General features: G+C 43.2%; 1 protein-coding gene across 1 annotated transcript in view; it reads left to right on the top strand.

Moving 5' to 3' along the window:
- The window catches only part of LOC120530065 (cyclic nucleotide-gated cation channel beta-3-like), a 64,877-nt gene extending 50,491 nt beyond the window's left edge, over positions 1 to 14,386 (top strand). Inside the window, exons 11-14 of the mRNA XM_039754212.1 lie at positions 2,399 to 2,517; positions 8,202 to 8,348; positions 12,998 to 13,166; positions 14,183 to 14,386. Of these exons, the coding sequence (XP_039610146.1) occupies positions 2,399 to 2,517; positions 8,202 to 8,348; positions 12,998 to 13,166; positions 14,183 to 14,386 (639 nt within the window). The remainder of the gene's footprint in view (positions 1 to 2,398; positions 2,518 to 8,201; positions 8,349 to 12,997; positions 13,167 to 14,182) is intronic.
- The last annotated feature ends 656 nt before the right edge of the window (positions 14,387 to 15,042 follow it).

Genomic DNA, 15,042 nt, shown 5'->3' with positions numbered 1-15,042 from the left:
TTGAGATGGCTTCATTCTTCATCATGAAAACGCTCCTTGTCACACATCCCTTCTAGTACGACAGTGTCTGTCGAATAAAATCATTACGCTGTGTCCGTATCCACCGTATTCGCCGGATCTGGCACCGTGCGACTTCCCAAAATTGAAAATGACCATGAAAGGCAAACGATTTCAATCCATTGAGGACATCCAGGCAGCCACGACAGCCCAACTAAAAACACTCTCGAAAGGAAACTTCCAGAAGTGGAAAGGAGCCTTGGGAGAAGTGCATTCGAAGTGGAGGAGGAATTTTGAGGGTGACTAGTACTTGTAAATCTTTTACTGCAATAAACGATTCTTGTTTAAAACATTCACCATACCTCATACATGCAGACCATAATTCAGGTGTTCAGAATTCTCAGGGTTATTGAGAAAGAGGATCCTACGGGATTCTTTCAATTACCAAGTAAATCTCAAGTTCACTTTAACATGGCTGCTCTCTGTAACGGGTACACACACCCCGGGTCTGGAACTGAGTGGGACTCATTCCTCAGGGGATTGAGGACATGTCCATGGAGATTAGGATATCTGGAGGAGGCAGCTATAGAAGTAGCTCCACCAGCAGCATGACACAGAACTGAGATGGCACTTCGGATATGGCCCTGATGCGTGACCGCCGGTGAGCCTCAAGTTGTGGACCCTGGCTTTGGGTCGGCTCACGGAGCTGGGCGGTCTGTACGAGCAGACAAAGCAGCTTGGAACACATACCACCACCGAAGACCTCAATGGCATGGTGGAAGTGGCCACTGTGGTCAAGGTATGATGCAGAAAGTTCAAAAGATCAAATAGAAAAGAAACAAGTGCATGATTATGTGAAACAATAAATAGGTTGCATGTTAGAGAAAGAAATTAGTGTTACTCAATAAAGCTGGTCTGGAACGGCGGGGCTCCATTCTATGGTCTGCTCTGGTCCAAGCAAGACCCCATCTTCTGAGGACTGTCAGATTTTATAGGACTCCAACTGGAAGGAGCAGAGTCAGTTGCTCTCCTCAGGTGTCTTCTCTGTACTATAGACGACAAAAGAGGTGATAGTGTTAATGACAGCGCCCCCTTCCTGTCCTGGAGTGGAAATACATACATCTGATGAGTCTGGAAGGTAATTCTCTGACTGGCATACATGACACAACTGAAAAAGCTGATGGTCCTTTTTAAGGCTACTTACCACCAGTCTGGCGTACAGTGGCTAATTTCCAACCTTTACAGGTCATGAGAAGTCAAGCAAAATTAGCCTTTTTATTGGCTAACTAAAAAAAGTACAATATGTAAGCTTTTGAGGCAACTCAGGCCCCTTCTTCAGGCGAGATCTTTGTCAATCAAAGGTGTCATTTTGCTTGACTTGTCCTTAAATCCATAATGGTTAACACGGAACAACATCCTACTACTTGAGACATCCACAGGTTGTTACATCACCTTATATATCTGGCTTATATGGCTAAGGATAAGAGAGCAGTCAGAGTGAGGCACTATAAAGGCATATTGCCCTGTGTATGAAGGAGCTGCAGTCGCGTTTCATGACACATTTCTCCTGAATGTTATGTGGGTGGAAAGTCCTCAGTGTTTTTGTGTCATGGAGAGGCTTTGTCGCAGTGTTGTCAGTTTTATCTCCATTCCGACACTACCACCAGCAGGACCAGGGAGCTTTCCTTAACTGAGCCTGCCATTTTAATCAGCTTGTTGATCAACTTGAAATGATGTAACCAGCTCAGCACTCCACACTGGTCATCACAGAGTCCTAGAAGATGTAAATTATGTCACTCCCCACATTAAAGGAACACCATCTCCTAAGAAAGAGGAGTCTGCGCTGGCCTTTCTTCTATAGCTCTATTAGTTATGAATATCTATAGTTAGGATATAGCGGGATGGATAATGGATGGATATTAGGCCACATTAGTTTGTGTTCACTTCCTTGCAACAACAGTGTAATGATCTGAGGGCTGCAGCCATCTTATTAGCATCAGCCTATAATTGCTGGGACGTGATCTAATGTCGACAAGCATGAGACATTTTCGCTCATTCTTCAAATTTGCATCTCCTGCACTCCTTTCGTTGCATCCATTTCATATTTTCTCGAATCTTGATAGCGGAGAGGAAGCTACTAGGCTCTTCCCCAAACAGTTTTTGCTTTTTTCTTTCAGCACAACTTACTGCTTTCTGATTTGGGTTTGGATTCAGTGGATACCAAAAAATCTTCAGAACCCTTCACTTTCTGCACACTTTATTGTGTTGTGGATTTACTTTTAAAGGATTTCATTTGTCAAAGGGTCTGAAGACTTTCTGAATCGACTGTACAAGTCTTTAATATCATGAACTCTACCTGAAGCCCTCAAAAGGGTTTTAACCGATGCTTTGCTTTTTCTAGGGTGAGATTGGCAGAGAGATGTACATCATCAAGCAAGGAGAAGTTCAAGTACTCGGTGGCCCAGATGGCACTAAGGTTTTGGTCACCCTAAGAGCTGGAGCAGTGTTTGGAGAAATCAGGTACCATAAGTCATAGTTTCAAAGTTGGCGGCTTTTGGGTCATGTTGAGTAATGAATCAACGTTGCATTCAATGGGGAAAAGGGTCATGTACTGGTTACTCGTCTCTCGATGGGTCACCTCGGGCAGTTTAAGTAACTATTTTTATCTGAGGCGGAACATCCTTCCTCCAGGATGACTGTCACCCCCAATTCTTTAACTGATATGCGTCATAGAAGACACTAAGAAAGGCAAGATGGGGTTGCGAGAATATATAGCAAATTCATGTGACAGCTCCGAATGAACGGACAGTTTTTTAAATAATCCATTTGGCCGTGTCAGTCTCTGTGGGTGCGATCGTGCAGCTGTGGAGAGTTGATGAGGTAATCGGGGCGAGTCACACCTGCACGTGAGGGTGCGATTTTTCTCAATTGCTTAATCGGCTTCCTGTGGTGAGTGATTGGGTCGTATAAATACGGGCCAGCACGGGAGGTCGGTAGGAAAAAATGAAAAAGAAAAAGAACGAAAGAGGCAGAGAGTGAGAGCAGCAACGGAGAAAAGAGAGTGGACGAGCCAGCCGGTTGAATGAGAGATGTCAGCGCAGTCGTTGCTCCCATGTTAGAGCGAGTGATCGGTGCTCGAGGGATGGATCGCACCCACTGAATGTGAGGAGTGGATTCGGTCGAGGTGGTGTTCGTCCTAGGGATCCGAGGGATGACAGCGTGTGCAAGAAGGAAGACGGGAGGACAACCGACCCTGAGCGGTCTGGCAGTCGCCAGCAGAGGCAGCCAAGATGGTGGCCGGTAGCGAGAGGACCGCGGCCAGCTGAGCAAGCCTTGGGAGAGCTGGAGAGACGGAGAAGGAGCTGTGCTTGGCTGATTTGCCTCAATGAGAGCTGCAGGTTTTTAGTCTCGTTTTAGCTTTGTTTTAAACTCTGATTTTTTTTTCTTTACCTTTTTATGAATTATTTATAGGAACATTTTGGAGAACTGCACTACTGTATGAACGGTGTTTTGGTTTTGTTTTTTTTGTTTTAATAATAGCACTGTTGCACTTTTCCACCATCCCCTTGCTCTGCGTGGGATTTGTTCCCATTTGACAAGCTCATCCAGTTACATTATCAGTGGTGTTGGGTTCGAGAGCCTCCCAAAATGAGAAGTGGGCACGTGGAGCAGGACCCGCACCGTCACAATTGGCAGAGGGATGTACATCATTAACTCTTCAAGTGCAGAATATTTTTTCCAAAGAGCTCAGTTTTCTGAAAAACACACAAAGCAATGGTGTCACACAGAAATCATCATAAATGTCTGTTGTTGTGAGCTGTGGCTGCTGTCGATGCCTGCTCAGTGTCTCTTGCAGCAGAGGTGGCTCGATGGCTAGCAGGATTATACGGTGGGCTGGCATCTTGGTTGCCTTTGCATGGCAGTCACAGTGTATGTCTTGTCATCATAAGTGATGGTCCTACCAGGTGAAAATTGCTGTAGGCACATCGGCTGCACGAATGTGTTCAATACTGTGATCAGCTGGGCGCCGGTCAGCTAATGCTGGTACCTCACTTTTGTTTTCGGTCTCCACCTCCAGATCACTTGCATCAAAATTGGAGTCCGACAAGTCGGAGTCCGATTCAGTAAAAATACACAAAATGTCATCCATGGAGTATTTTGCTTTGCGTATTCCCTTCGGTCTCTCACCAGATGTCGATGCCATTTTGGAGGTTGTTTGCTCTTCACTACTTACACACGCAAAGGAAATCGAGGTCAAATCAATGAAGCTAACTTTCCCCCTGGCAAAGAGAGTCAAACTACAATGTTGCAGTTTACAGCTGATTAACTCTCTCTACCCCTGAATTTTGACAAAAGTCGACATCCGCCCTGAAAAAGTTAAGCAAGGAGAAGTTCAAGTGCTAAGAGCTTGTATTGTCGTTGTATTTCCCTCTACTTGCCCTTTACCTGTTTCCTCAAGGGTAAGTGTTCTCGTCAAGTTCGTTATCGGGTTGGTCTACTGTTGCACTTTAAGATGAACACACGCATACATAGCTATACGCATACACAGAAACCCCAACCACAACAGTACCCCATGAATGACACCCACACAGCTGATTAACCTTTAGCACTTTAAACCACACAAGTGCTTTAGGAATAACACATTCTGTCACTCAGCACTTCAAGAGACTTACTTATTATCGGCATGAACAACATATGACGTTTTAGTGATATCTCAGACCTAAATATTACTTTTGGTCTACAAGAATACATTTAAACATACAAAGACTCAGCACTCTTGACTATAGGCCATTTATCAGCCAAGAATACCTTCTTTTTTTCGTACTGTTCCAACTATTGAGTGGAGCTCCTCACCCTCAGCCTTAATAAACCTCACAGCACAGAGCGTATGGCAAACCTCCAGCTACACCAGGTGCTCGAAGAAATCTTAACTTGTTAATTCAATCACTCTAGACATTAAGATAAAGCATAGAAAGTTAAAAGCAGCATGGTATTTATTACAAGAATAATAATACCTCCACTGGAACAAAGAATAGTAGAAAATAGGTACTGATACAAAAGTCTGAATATATATAGTCTTTAGGAAAAGCTTACGAAAAAAGATGAATGTCCCAGGGAGGCGTTTGATTTAGCAATCAATGTTCATGACGCTTTTCTGATGACCCGTGCCGTCTTCGTCCGTTCCTCTTCTTCTTCTTCTGTACTTTCTTCTTCTCCATCTGACGTTGCTTTCAAACCAAGGCATATTTATTATGAAATGTCATGCCTTGGTTTCACAACACATGCACCTGATTGGCTGGCTGTCAATGTGATGGATGAATATTCGTTTGCTCAGAGGTTGATGCACTTGTTGCATCCCAAGCAGCTCTTCTTTACTCCACCCTAGCAGCCCCACTTCTTATTTTGTCGGCATCTTTTCACGTTAAAACTGATTAAATCCGTTTTTGTGCTGCGATTACTTAGTACGTTTTCCTTAATTGTTCACTTAAGCTGGCAAATAAGTCATCAATCTGCCTCAAGGTATGAAGAGGCAGGGGAAGAGATGGCGAAGGTGGGAGGGATGAGGTCGGCGCCTATACACTGCTGTGCGCTGCCGAGGGTTGATTCTATAATAAAATAAAAATAAAAAAAGGTCAATCATCACCCCGGAAGCGGATAGTAGACGTCACGTAGTATATTTCAGCTCAAGAGGTCAAATGGTTTATGAGCTACAAGTGATTTAAAATCCTAGACAGACAAACAGACAGCCATGATAGAGTATTATGTAAGAAAAATAGGCAATTTGCACACATATACCCCGAGGGGAGCAGCATGTCACTGCTGAGTGACTTTGCTTTTATCAAAGATCCCACCTCCGCCGAGCCACATACAGTGAAAGGCTCATCAGCCTTGGTAGCTGAGGCTCAGAGCATTCCAGTGTTGTACAGCTGGTCTGTGATTGGTCATTCATGCTGCATGTCACAGCTGTGCGTAAGAGGCGGGAAATAAACTGGGTGTGTGACAGCTCATCTTTACGCACAAACGTCTGTGAGACTGCATGCCAATCGTTTTGTTGATGCGCCATAAGACTTGAAGTTTGTAATCAGGAAAACATACAGTATGTAGGCTTGAGGAAATTGTAGAAAAGTTACAAAATGCTAGCAATACGGAATATGAAGACCTCGATTCACAGTTTCGACTCCTGGACTTGCTGAAGAACTTGATGCGACTCTTGATATGCAAGTACCGTATAGCGTAACTTTGAAGTGTGGCAGCGGGCAGTTTTACAGTTTAAGTTTAATTAGCAAACCTGGACTCCATATCCATCCATCCATACATCCATTATCCAACCTGCTATATCCTAACTACAGGGTCACAGGGGTCTGCAGGAGCCAATCCCAGCCAACAAAGGGTGCAAGGCAGGAGACAAACCCCAGGCAGGGTGCCAGCCCACTGCAGGGCACAAACACACACACACACACCAGGTACAATTTAGAATACACCTAACCTGCATGTCTTTGGACTGTAGGAGGAAACCCACGCAGACATGGGGAGAACATGCAAACTCCACCCAGGGAGGACCTGGGCTTCTCGCGTTGATGGGTCTGAGCACTTGAGAGATAAAAAACCAAAAGTCATTTCAGCTACTGACTTGTCCGCAGTATAATCCCTCAGCTATGCAATATTTTAATCGCTCTTGCTTCATAAACCCCCCTCAGTTGAGGGTGTCCAGTTGGGGATGATTAGCATCGTTGATTTATGCAGGTGATGTTGTCCACTTTGCCTCATCTGACTGTGCCCATCAGCATGCATTCAAGTGTGAAGCAGAAGAAATGAGGATCAGCATCACCACGTGTGAGGTCCTGGTTCTCGGGTCAGACTGGAGTGGATTGCCCTATCCAGTAGAAGAGGCAACGACTGTTCTTACTGGAGAAGTTCATGTATCTCTGGATCTTGTTCACAAGTGATAGAAGAAAGGAATGTGAAATCAACAAGCAGATTGAGGCAGCAGCTGTTTTGTGGGCGCCATACTGATCTGTGGTGTTGAAGCAGGAGCTGAGGAGTCTAACAGCTAAAACTCTCGGCTCACTAGTCAATCTACTCTCCTGTCCTCACTGATGGTCATGAGCTGAAAGAATGAGGTCACCAGCGCAAGTGACAGAAATGTGGTTTCTACCGAGGATGGCTAGGCTGACACTCCATGAGAGGGTTAGAAGATCAGCAGTTTGGGAGACCCTCATAGTAGAGTCACTGCTGCTCCTCCAGGTTGAGAAGAGCCATTTGAGGTGGTGTGGGCATGTCATAAGGATGCCACCCGGATGGCTTTGCCTAGAGTTGCTCTGGGCTGGAAGGAGACCCTGTGACATATCCAAGACATGCTTATGTCTCTCAACTGGCTTGGGAATGCTTGGTAATTCTTCAGGAAGAATTTGAAGGTGTATCTGGGGACAAGGAGGTCTGAGATGACCTGCTTGGCTACTGTCACTGTGACCCTGACCAGAAAAAGCTGTTTCAGAGGAGGACATGACATGAAAAGTTTCAATTTAAAGTGGCTTTGGGCTCTGCCTTTGGACATTTGTATTTCTTGATTTGTTCTCTGCCAGTTGAACTGCCATTTTAAGAGGTCTCCCCAGGTTCACCAGTTTCCCCAACCAAAAGAGCTGTATTGGTGCAGAAATTATTGCAGCCATTTCAGATGCCTACCTCCTTTAGTTGTGTTTTATGAAATGCTAAAGCAGGGTTTCTTAAACTATTGGGTCATGGGTTGCCGTTGAGTCTCGAGTTACTGTGGTATTTAATAGTAATGGGTCATGGTGGGTTGATAAACCAATTGAAATTGCTCTGATGATAATCGTCGAAGACCCCGCCCAATGATCGTTCATGATTCTCCAATGGGGACCCACTGCCTGATTTAATGATCATCTACAATTCTGCAGGTGGAAACACCTCCTGTGATTGTCCACAGTTCTCGAAGGTGGACTGCACTGATGATCATCTGGGCTTTTAACTCTCAAAGAGACTAAAGAGGGCAACGCTGGGTTGTGGCAAAAAAAAGTTTAAGAAACCCTGGGCTAGAAGGACGGTGACCTTACCACAGGTGACAGGGTTATTTGTTTTTCTGACTGTCAGTCTGACTGCGATAGCCATCATGGATGTATAGCAGGGTTTAGGAGAGCATCATGGGATAATCCAAAACTTCTCTAAACTCCATCTTTTCTCTTTAGTCTGTTGGCCGCAGGTGGAGGAAACAGAAGGACAGCCAATGTTGTCGCTCATGGATTTGCCAACTTGTTCATTCTGGACAAAAAAGATCTCAACGAAATCCTGGTGCACTACCCCGACTCACAGAAGGTGTTGACACGGAAAGGAAGGTAAAGTTAATATTGGTGCTTGAAGTGGGCCAGTACTCTCTGGTACTCAGTTACTGGAACTTCCATGTTCTTCTGTTAGACGTGCCGGCAGGTAATGACTGCATTGCGGTACATACCAGCAATTCCCATAATGCTCAACCCACTACCAAACCATATGTAGGGGAAAAAAAATGTATCCTTCCAACGAGCTTTCACACCTCCAAGGGGGACTTCACTCCTCTCTGAAATAGTTTCTATACATCAACGCAAAGGTGGATTGTGTGTACAACATTATACATGGAGGAGGAGGAGGAGGATGAAGAGGCCGACACAACAGGGCATACCTCCAGTTCTTTGTTTCCGATTCCAGCCACTACTTGATATCCCCTCTTCTAACGTACAGTCATATGAAAAAGTTTGGGACCCCTCTTAATTCTTAAGATTTTTGTTTCTCATTGGCTGAGCTTTCAAAGTAGCAACTTCATTTTAATATCTGACATGCCTTATGGACACAGTAGGATTTCAGCAGTGACATTAAGTTTAATGGATCAACAAAAAATATACAATATGTATCATAAAAAATTAGATATAAGTGCATAAATGTGGGCACTCAACAGAGATATGACATCAATACTTAGCTGAGCCTCCTTTTGCTCCTTTGAGCCTCCAGACGCTGTCCTCCTATAGCCTGTGATGAGTGTCTGGATTCTGGATGGAGGTATTTCTGACCATTCTTCATACAAAATCTCTCCAGTTCAGTTCAATTTGATGGACAGCCTGCTTCAAATCATCCCATAGATTTTCAATGATATTCAAGTCAGGGGACTGTGACGGCCATTCCAGAACATTGTACTTCTCCCTCTGCATGAATGCCTTTGTAGATTTCCAACTGTGTTTTGGGTCATTGTCTTGTTGGAATATCCAACCCCTGAGTAACTTCAACTTTGTGACTGATGCTTGAACATTATCCTGAAGAATTTGTTGATATTGGGTTGAATTCATCTGACCCTCGACTTTAACAAGGGCCCCAGTCCCTGAACTAGCCACACAGCCCCACAGCATGATGGGACCTCCACCAAATATGACAGGTGGTAGAAGGTGTTTTTCTTGGAATGCGGTGTTCTTCTTCCACCATGTAAAGCGTTTTTTGTTCCGACCAAATAACTCCATTTCTGTCTCATCAGTAGAAAAGCACTTTGTTCCCAAAATGAATCTGGCTTGTCTAAATGAGCATTTGATACAACAAGTGACTCTGTTTGTGGCGTGAGTGCAGAAAGGGCTTCTTTCTCATCACCCTGCCATACAGATGTTCTTTGTGCAAATTGCGCTGAATTGTAGAACGATGTACAGATACACCATCTGCAGCGAGATGTTCTCGCAGGTCTTTGGAGGTGATCTGTGGTGGCCTGTCACCATTCTTACAATCCTGCCTCTACATATGCCGCTCCTGTATTTTTTTTGGCCTGCCAGTCCTGACTTGGTTTAACAGCAACTGTGCCTGTGGCCTTCCATTTCCTGATTCCATTCCTTACAGTTGAAACTGACAGTTTAAACCTCTGAGATGGCTTTTTGTAGCCTTCCCCTAAACCAGGAGACTCAACAGTCTTTGTTTTCAGATCTTTTGAGAGTTGCTTTGAGGGTCCCATGCTGTCTGTCACTCTTCAGAGGAGAGTCAAAGGGAAGGAAGCACAACTTGTAGTTGACCACCTTAAATACCTTTGACCACTCATGATTGGACACTCCTGTCTATGAAGTTCAAAGCTTGACGAGCTCATCAAACCAAGTGATCAGCACTGAGCAGTGACAGGCATTCAAATCAGCACAATGACAAGGGGACCCACATTTGTGCACAGCCAGTTTTTCACATTTGATTTAATTTCATACAACTAAATACTGCCACTAAAATCTTTTTTCAGAAAACACCGCAGTACTCAGATGTTCGTAGGAAATGAAAGACATATCACTGATATCTTTTGTGTTGAAAGGAGAGTCAATTATTATGCAGACTGAGAGGGGTTTCCAAACTTCTTCATATGACTGTATTATGTCCCGTCACGTCAAGTGCTGTGATGGTTGACATATCCTTCATAGCCAGCTGCTGTAAATTTCATGCAGTATTAAAAAAGATGTCATTTTGAACCTGATCGATAGGCTAAGTGGACTGAACCCCGTTGTCATCAAAATTATTCTTATGTTCTAACAAGCTCCCAAGAAACAGGACAAAAGAAGTTCCAGGCAACATACAACAGATTCAGATCCTTTCATTTTTTTCGCATTTTCTTATGTTGTGCTGGAATCATAAAAGTGGATTTTCCCCAGATCAAGCAACACTTAATACCCTAAAACAATAAAGAGAAAACAGGATTTTAGAAATGTCTGAAAATGTTGGGACATGTGAGTTCCTGTCTTGCACCCCCCTAAACATGAGGCTGAGTCTCAGTACTTTATTATTCCTCTTGAAACAAGAACAGCATGGTTATTTATTGTAGCGGGATCTCCCACTCTCCAGTACACAGACACTGCAATCAGCCAGGATGAAGGCTAAATAATCGATGACAGGCACTTATTGTGCAACCGGATCAGATTTGCTTTCATGGCATTCCGCTGTAGCGCTGTGAGCCTGCGGTTGCCCCAACAAAGGACAAGCAATCTTCCACAGACATGGCAATTGCGCTTTGGGACACACTTCAGCGTGTCGTCCCGTTTTTGGGCTGGTCCCAAAACAGTTCAGAAACCTCACAATGTATTAGAAATAAAAGTAAAATATCAGGCCGACACCAAAATACTCAAACCCTTCACTACAAAATTTGAAGTTTGCCTCGGGTGCATCCCATTTTATCGATCATCAGTGAGGTGTTTCGACACCTCGGTTGGAGTCCACCTGTGGTCAGTTCAGTTGATGAGACCTGTCGGTAGAAAGTCACAAATCACAGTTCTTCAGTCTGTCATGTAATCACGAGCGAGAGCGTATTCAGAGCACAGACTCCTTTGGGGAATTCATGTGGTGTTTTTGTGCAGAACGACAGAGTAACTTATTGTACTCTCTTGCTGTGTTCGCGTGCTACGAGAACTTTCGGAGTTGCCACTTGTGACATCTCACCTTCCTAGTTTGCTGCATTCACGTGAATGTCTGGTTGGCATATCAGGAGAAATGTGAGGTCTCTTTGATCGGTTATTTAGGCCTCACTAAAAGATAGGCTGTACGTTTTTTCATGAAATTAAAAACTAAACGTTTTCAGCATGTATTTTTTCTAATTTTGGTTCTGTACATTACCACATTGAATTTTAAATGAAACAACTCCGATGCAGTTGAAGTGCAGACTTTCACCTTAATTCAGTTGGTTGAACAAAACGATTGCATAAAAATGTGAGGCAACTAAAGTATTTTTTGAACACAATCCCTGTGGTTGGGGTTACAGCGAAAGCGTTTATTAAAGACCGAGAGAATAAAACTAAATAAAAAACAAAACAAAGCTAACCTTTACAAGTTTCATAAATTTACACCAGCTGTTACAGACTGGAATCAAATGTATGTTTTTACTCTAAAATAGTAAGAATATGAGCAGCTAACTTCTCAAAACTGACTCGTCCGAGATCGAAACCGTGAAGTTTTGATTACTAGTCAACAGTTGATACCACTGCGCCACCGAAGCTGTCATAGCAAATGCCTCTCAATTTTGTACCCTAACACGGGTTTTTCTGCAGTTATATTCTTGAATAGAAGCACACTTGTTCTGTTATATTTGTACCTTTTGTGAAAGTGTTTATTTGATAATAAATTGGAATTCAGGCTTCACACATTATACACTTCATGTCTACATTTTGTCAATTATTACTAAAACATGAAAAACATTTGTTTTAACAATGTGTTTACATAGATCGTTGTAGACATGGAACACACATTAAATGCACGTGTTCCAAATAATGATATAGTATTTATAAAAGGTGCCATTTTGCTTGACTTCTCACTCTATACAACTCTAAGCAACTGACACACAGGTAAGCAGACTTGAGCTGAGACAACTGTGTGGCGGTTAGGGGATGTGGGGATAGCAGACTGCTTGCTGTTTGGTGTTTATCAACACATTTAAAGGACAAAAGACGCTGATGGAAAGGTGCGAAGAGATTTAAGGTTGGACGGATCTACGAGTTTTTTCATAGGCTCTGGTAATTCTAGTGTTAATGCTTTGTTATCTGTTTTATTGTCCTATTCAGGAAAACATTTGTATCCAATGTTACATATACCCTGCTTTTTTCTAAGACTCTGTAAAGCGCCTTGTGCATGGGAAAAATTGTATTATTTTTATTATTATATTCATTCACTTTCAGTATATCTGCACTTGATTTTACATCATTGTTTTCCATTGCCTGTTATTGGGGAAAAAGGACTGTTTGTAAGGAGTACGGCTTGTTATTATCTGGAGAATCCTCAGGTTAGCCAAGTCAATACTCTTGGTTGTGTAGTTGCCACTCTGGGTGAAGGGGTCGGCCGTCACAATACCTAATGTTATCCTCAAAAACTACACCCAACTCTGGTGTTATTGACCAATTCTGGGATTTTTTGGGTCCCCCTTTATTTTTAAGTGTACCGGGCCAGAAGAATGGTTCCAACGGTAAAACCAACTATCTTAACATCGATTATCATAAAAATGTCTTCTTTTCACTTCCAGGAAACTTCTGAAAGACAAAGGCAAAGTGACCGGCCCCATCGAGAAACCCAAAGGAATGGCCAGTTTGTTCCCAGTCAAGCCAGAAACACCTCAGCTCTTCCGGGCGATCTTGAACGCCAATAGGAAGAAAGGCCTAGGCCTGTTTGTGAAGAGCAAGCCTCAAAGCAAGGTGTGGTGTGCATCCTTGTAGACTTTGGTTCAGATCATTCTGTTTTGTGCGCTACAGATCGGCTCTGCAATAAACCATTCAGGCAAACCTCAACATTTCACAAGCTTTCTGTTCACCATGTCCAGGTCTTTGAGAAAGAATTTTGGCTTTTTCAGTCCGTCGTACTCACTCTTTGCAGTTTCACAGGTCCAACACTGAACATGAACACTCTAAACCTGAGCACCTGCCAAGACCATCATAGACTTTGAATGGCCAGTTGATCCTTTGGATGTTAGCGGTCTTAGTCTGTGTGTGGTCTGCATGATCTCCCCATGCACTGGTGAGACCTCATCTGGAGTCCTGGGTGCAGCTTTGGTCTCCAGGCTACAAAAAGGACATAACAGCACTAGAAAAGGTCGAGAGAAGAGCGAAAAGGCTGATTAGAGGGCTACAAGGGATGAGTTATGAGGAAAGATTAAAAGAGCTGAGCCTTTACAGTTTAAGCAAAACAAGATTAAGAGGAAACCTCACTGAAGTGTTTAAAAGTATGAAGGGAATTAGTCTAGTGGATTAAGATGGTGATTTTAAAATGAGTTCACCAAGAACACGGGGACAGAGTTGGAAACTTGTTAAGGGGAAATTTCACACAAACATTAAGAAGTTTTTCTTTACACAAAGAATGATAGACACTTGGAATAAGCGACTAAGTAGTGTGGTGGACAGTAAGACTTTCGAAACTCGACTTGATGTTTTTTTTAGAAGAAATAAGTGGAGAGGACTGGTGAGCTTTGTTGGGCTGGATGGCCTGTTCTCGTCAAGAGTGTTCTAATGTTCTAATCTCCTCAGCAAGTGTTGGCTCTGAATTGGTAAAACAAGAGAAGTGGTGCTCTGTGATGGACTAGGTTAGATAGAGATGACAAAATCTTGAACTTTGGGTTAACATCTCATTGTAGTCCTGTCCAGGGTCACAACAGGTTCTGACTTGCTGTGACAGTTATTTTGTGTGGCCATTTTTTAAATTACTTTTTATTTTGCAGGGTCCAAGTCCAGTCCCCACTCCACAGCCAACACCGCAAAAAACCAGTGCAGCAGCACCAGCACCAGGTGCCTCTCCTGCCAATGCCGCCATCTCCAGAGGGACCACCAATAAATCACTGGTCATCACCATGACTCCAGCCAAAGCCACCGGCGAGGAGGAGGTCCTCAAAGTGGAAGTCAAGGAAAGTTCAAAGGGAAAATAAGTCACCTCGACTGTTAACGGAGGACTGCAGGACATCAAACGGAATTGAAGGAGGACTGAAGATGAACGGATACAGACGTCCACCTTCTCTGAAAGTGAAGAAGATGACGACGTATGGCTGCTCCCTTCATTTGTGCTTGTCAGTTATAACTGTTTTCCCATTTTTGATCTTTGTATTTTTTTTATTGCCATTATTTTTTTTTCAATGAAAACAATCTTTAGGACTTGTTAGAACATTTGTAACAGTGCCCATCTGCTCTCGAGTTACCCATTAGGCTGTCGGTGTGCTGATTAGATCGGGAAAGGTTCATTCATTCTCTGTCAAAAAAACACTATTTCTGTTCGTTTCTTTTTTTTCTTTATACTCCACTTTGTGTTTCAAGCTACAAACTAGAAATCTGGCACAAGGTTTCTTCTCAGCATATTCTGGATGCCATGTCTGCGGTGAAACAGAGAAGAAAATAGAAACCAGAAGCTGAAAACAATAAACGAGAGTTAAGCCAAACTTCCCTTATGATCTCATGATTTCTTAGCTGTTTTCTTAAAGGCACACATCCTGTGGGGAATTCTTCTATCCAAGGAATTTGGTCATCTTTGGCATAGAAGGTCTCTGTTAAATTTTTTAAATTTTAGTTACCGTTATATCACAACACCATT

The sequence above is a fragment of the Polypterus senegalus genome, chromosome 5 (assembly GCF_016835505.1).
Source record: "Polypterus senegalus isolate Bchr_013 chromosome 5, ASM1683550v1, whole genome shotgun sequence".
NCBI classification, from domain to species: Eukaryota; Metazoa; Chordata; class Cladistia; order Polypteriformes; family Polypteridae; genus Polypterus; species Polypterus senegalus.
This window is presented reverse-complemented; position numbering and strand designations above follow the sequence as displayed.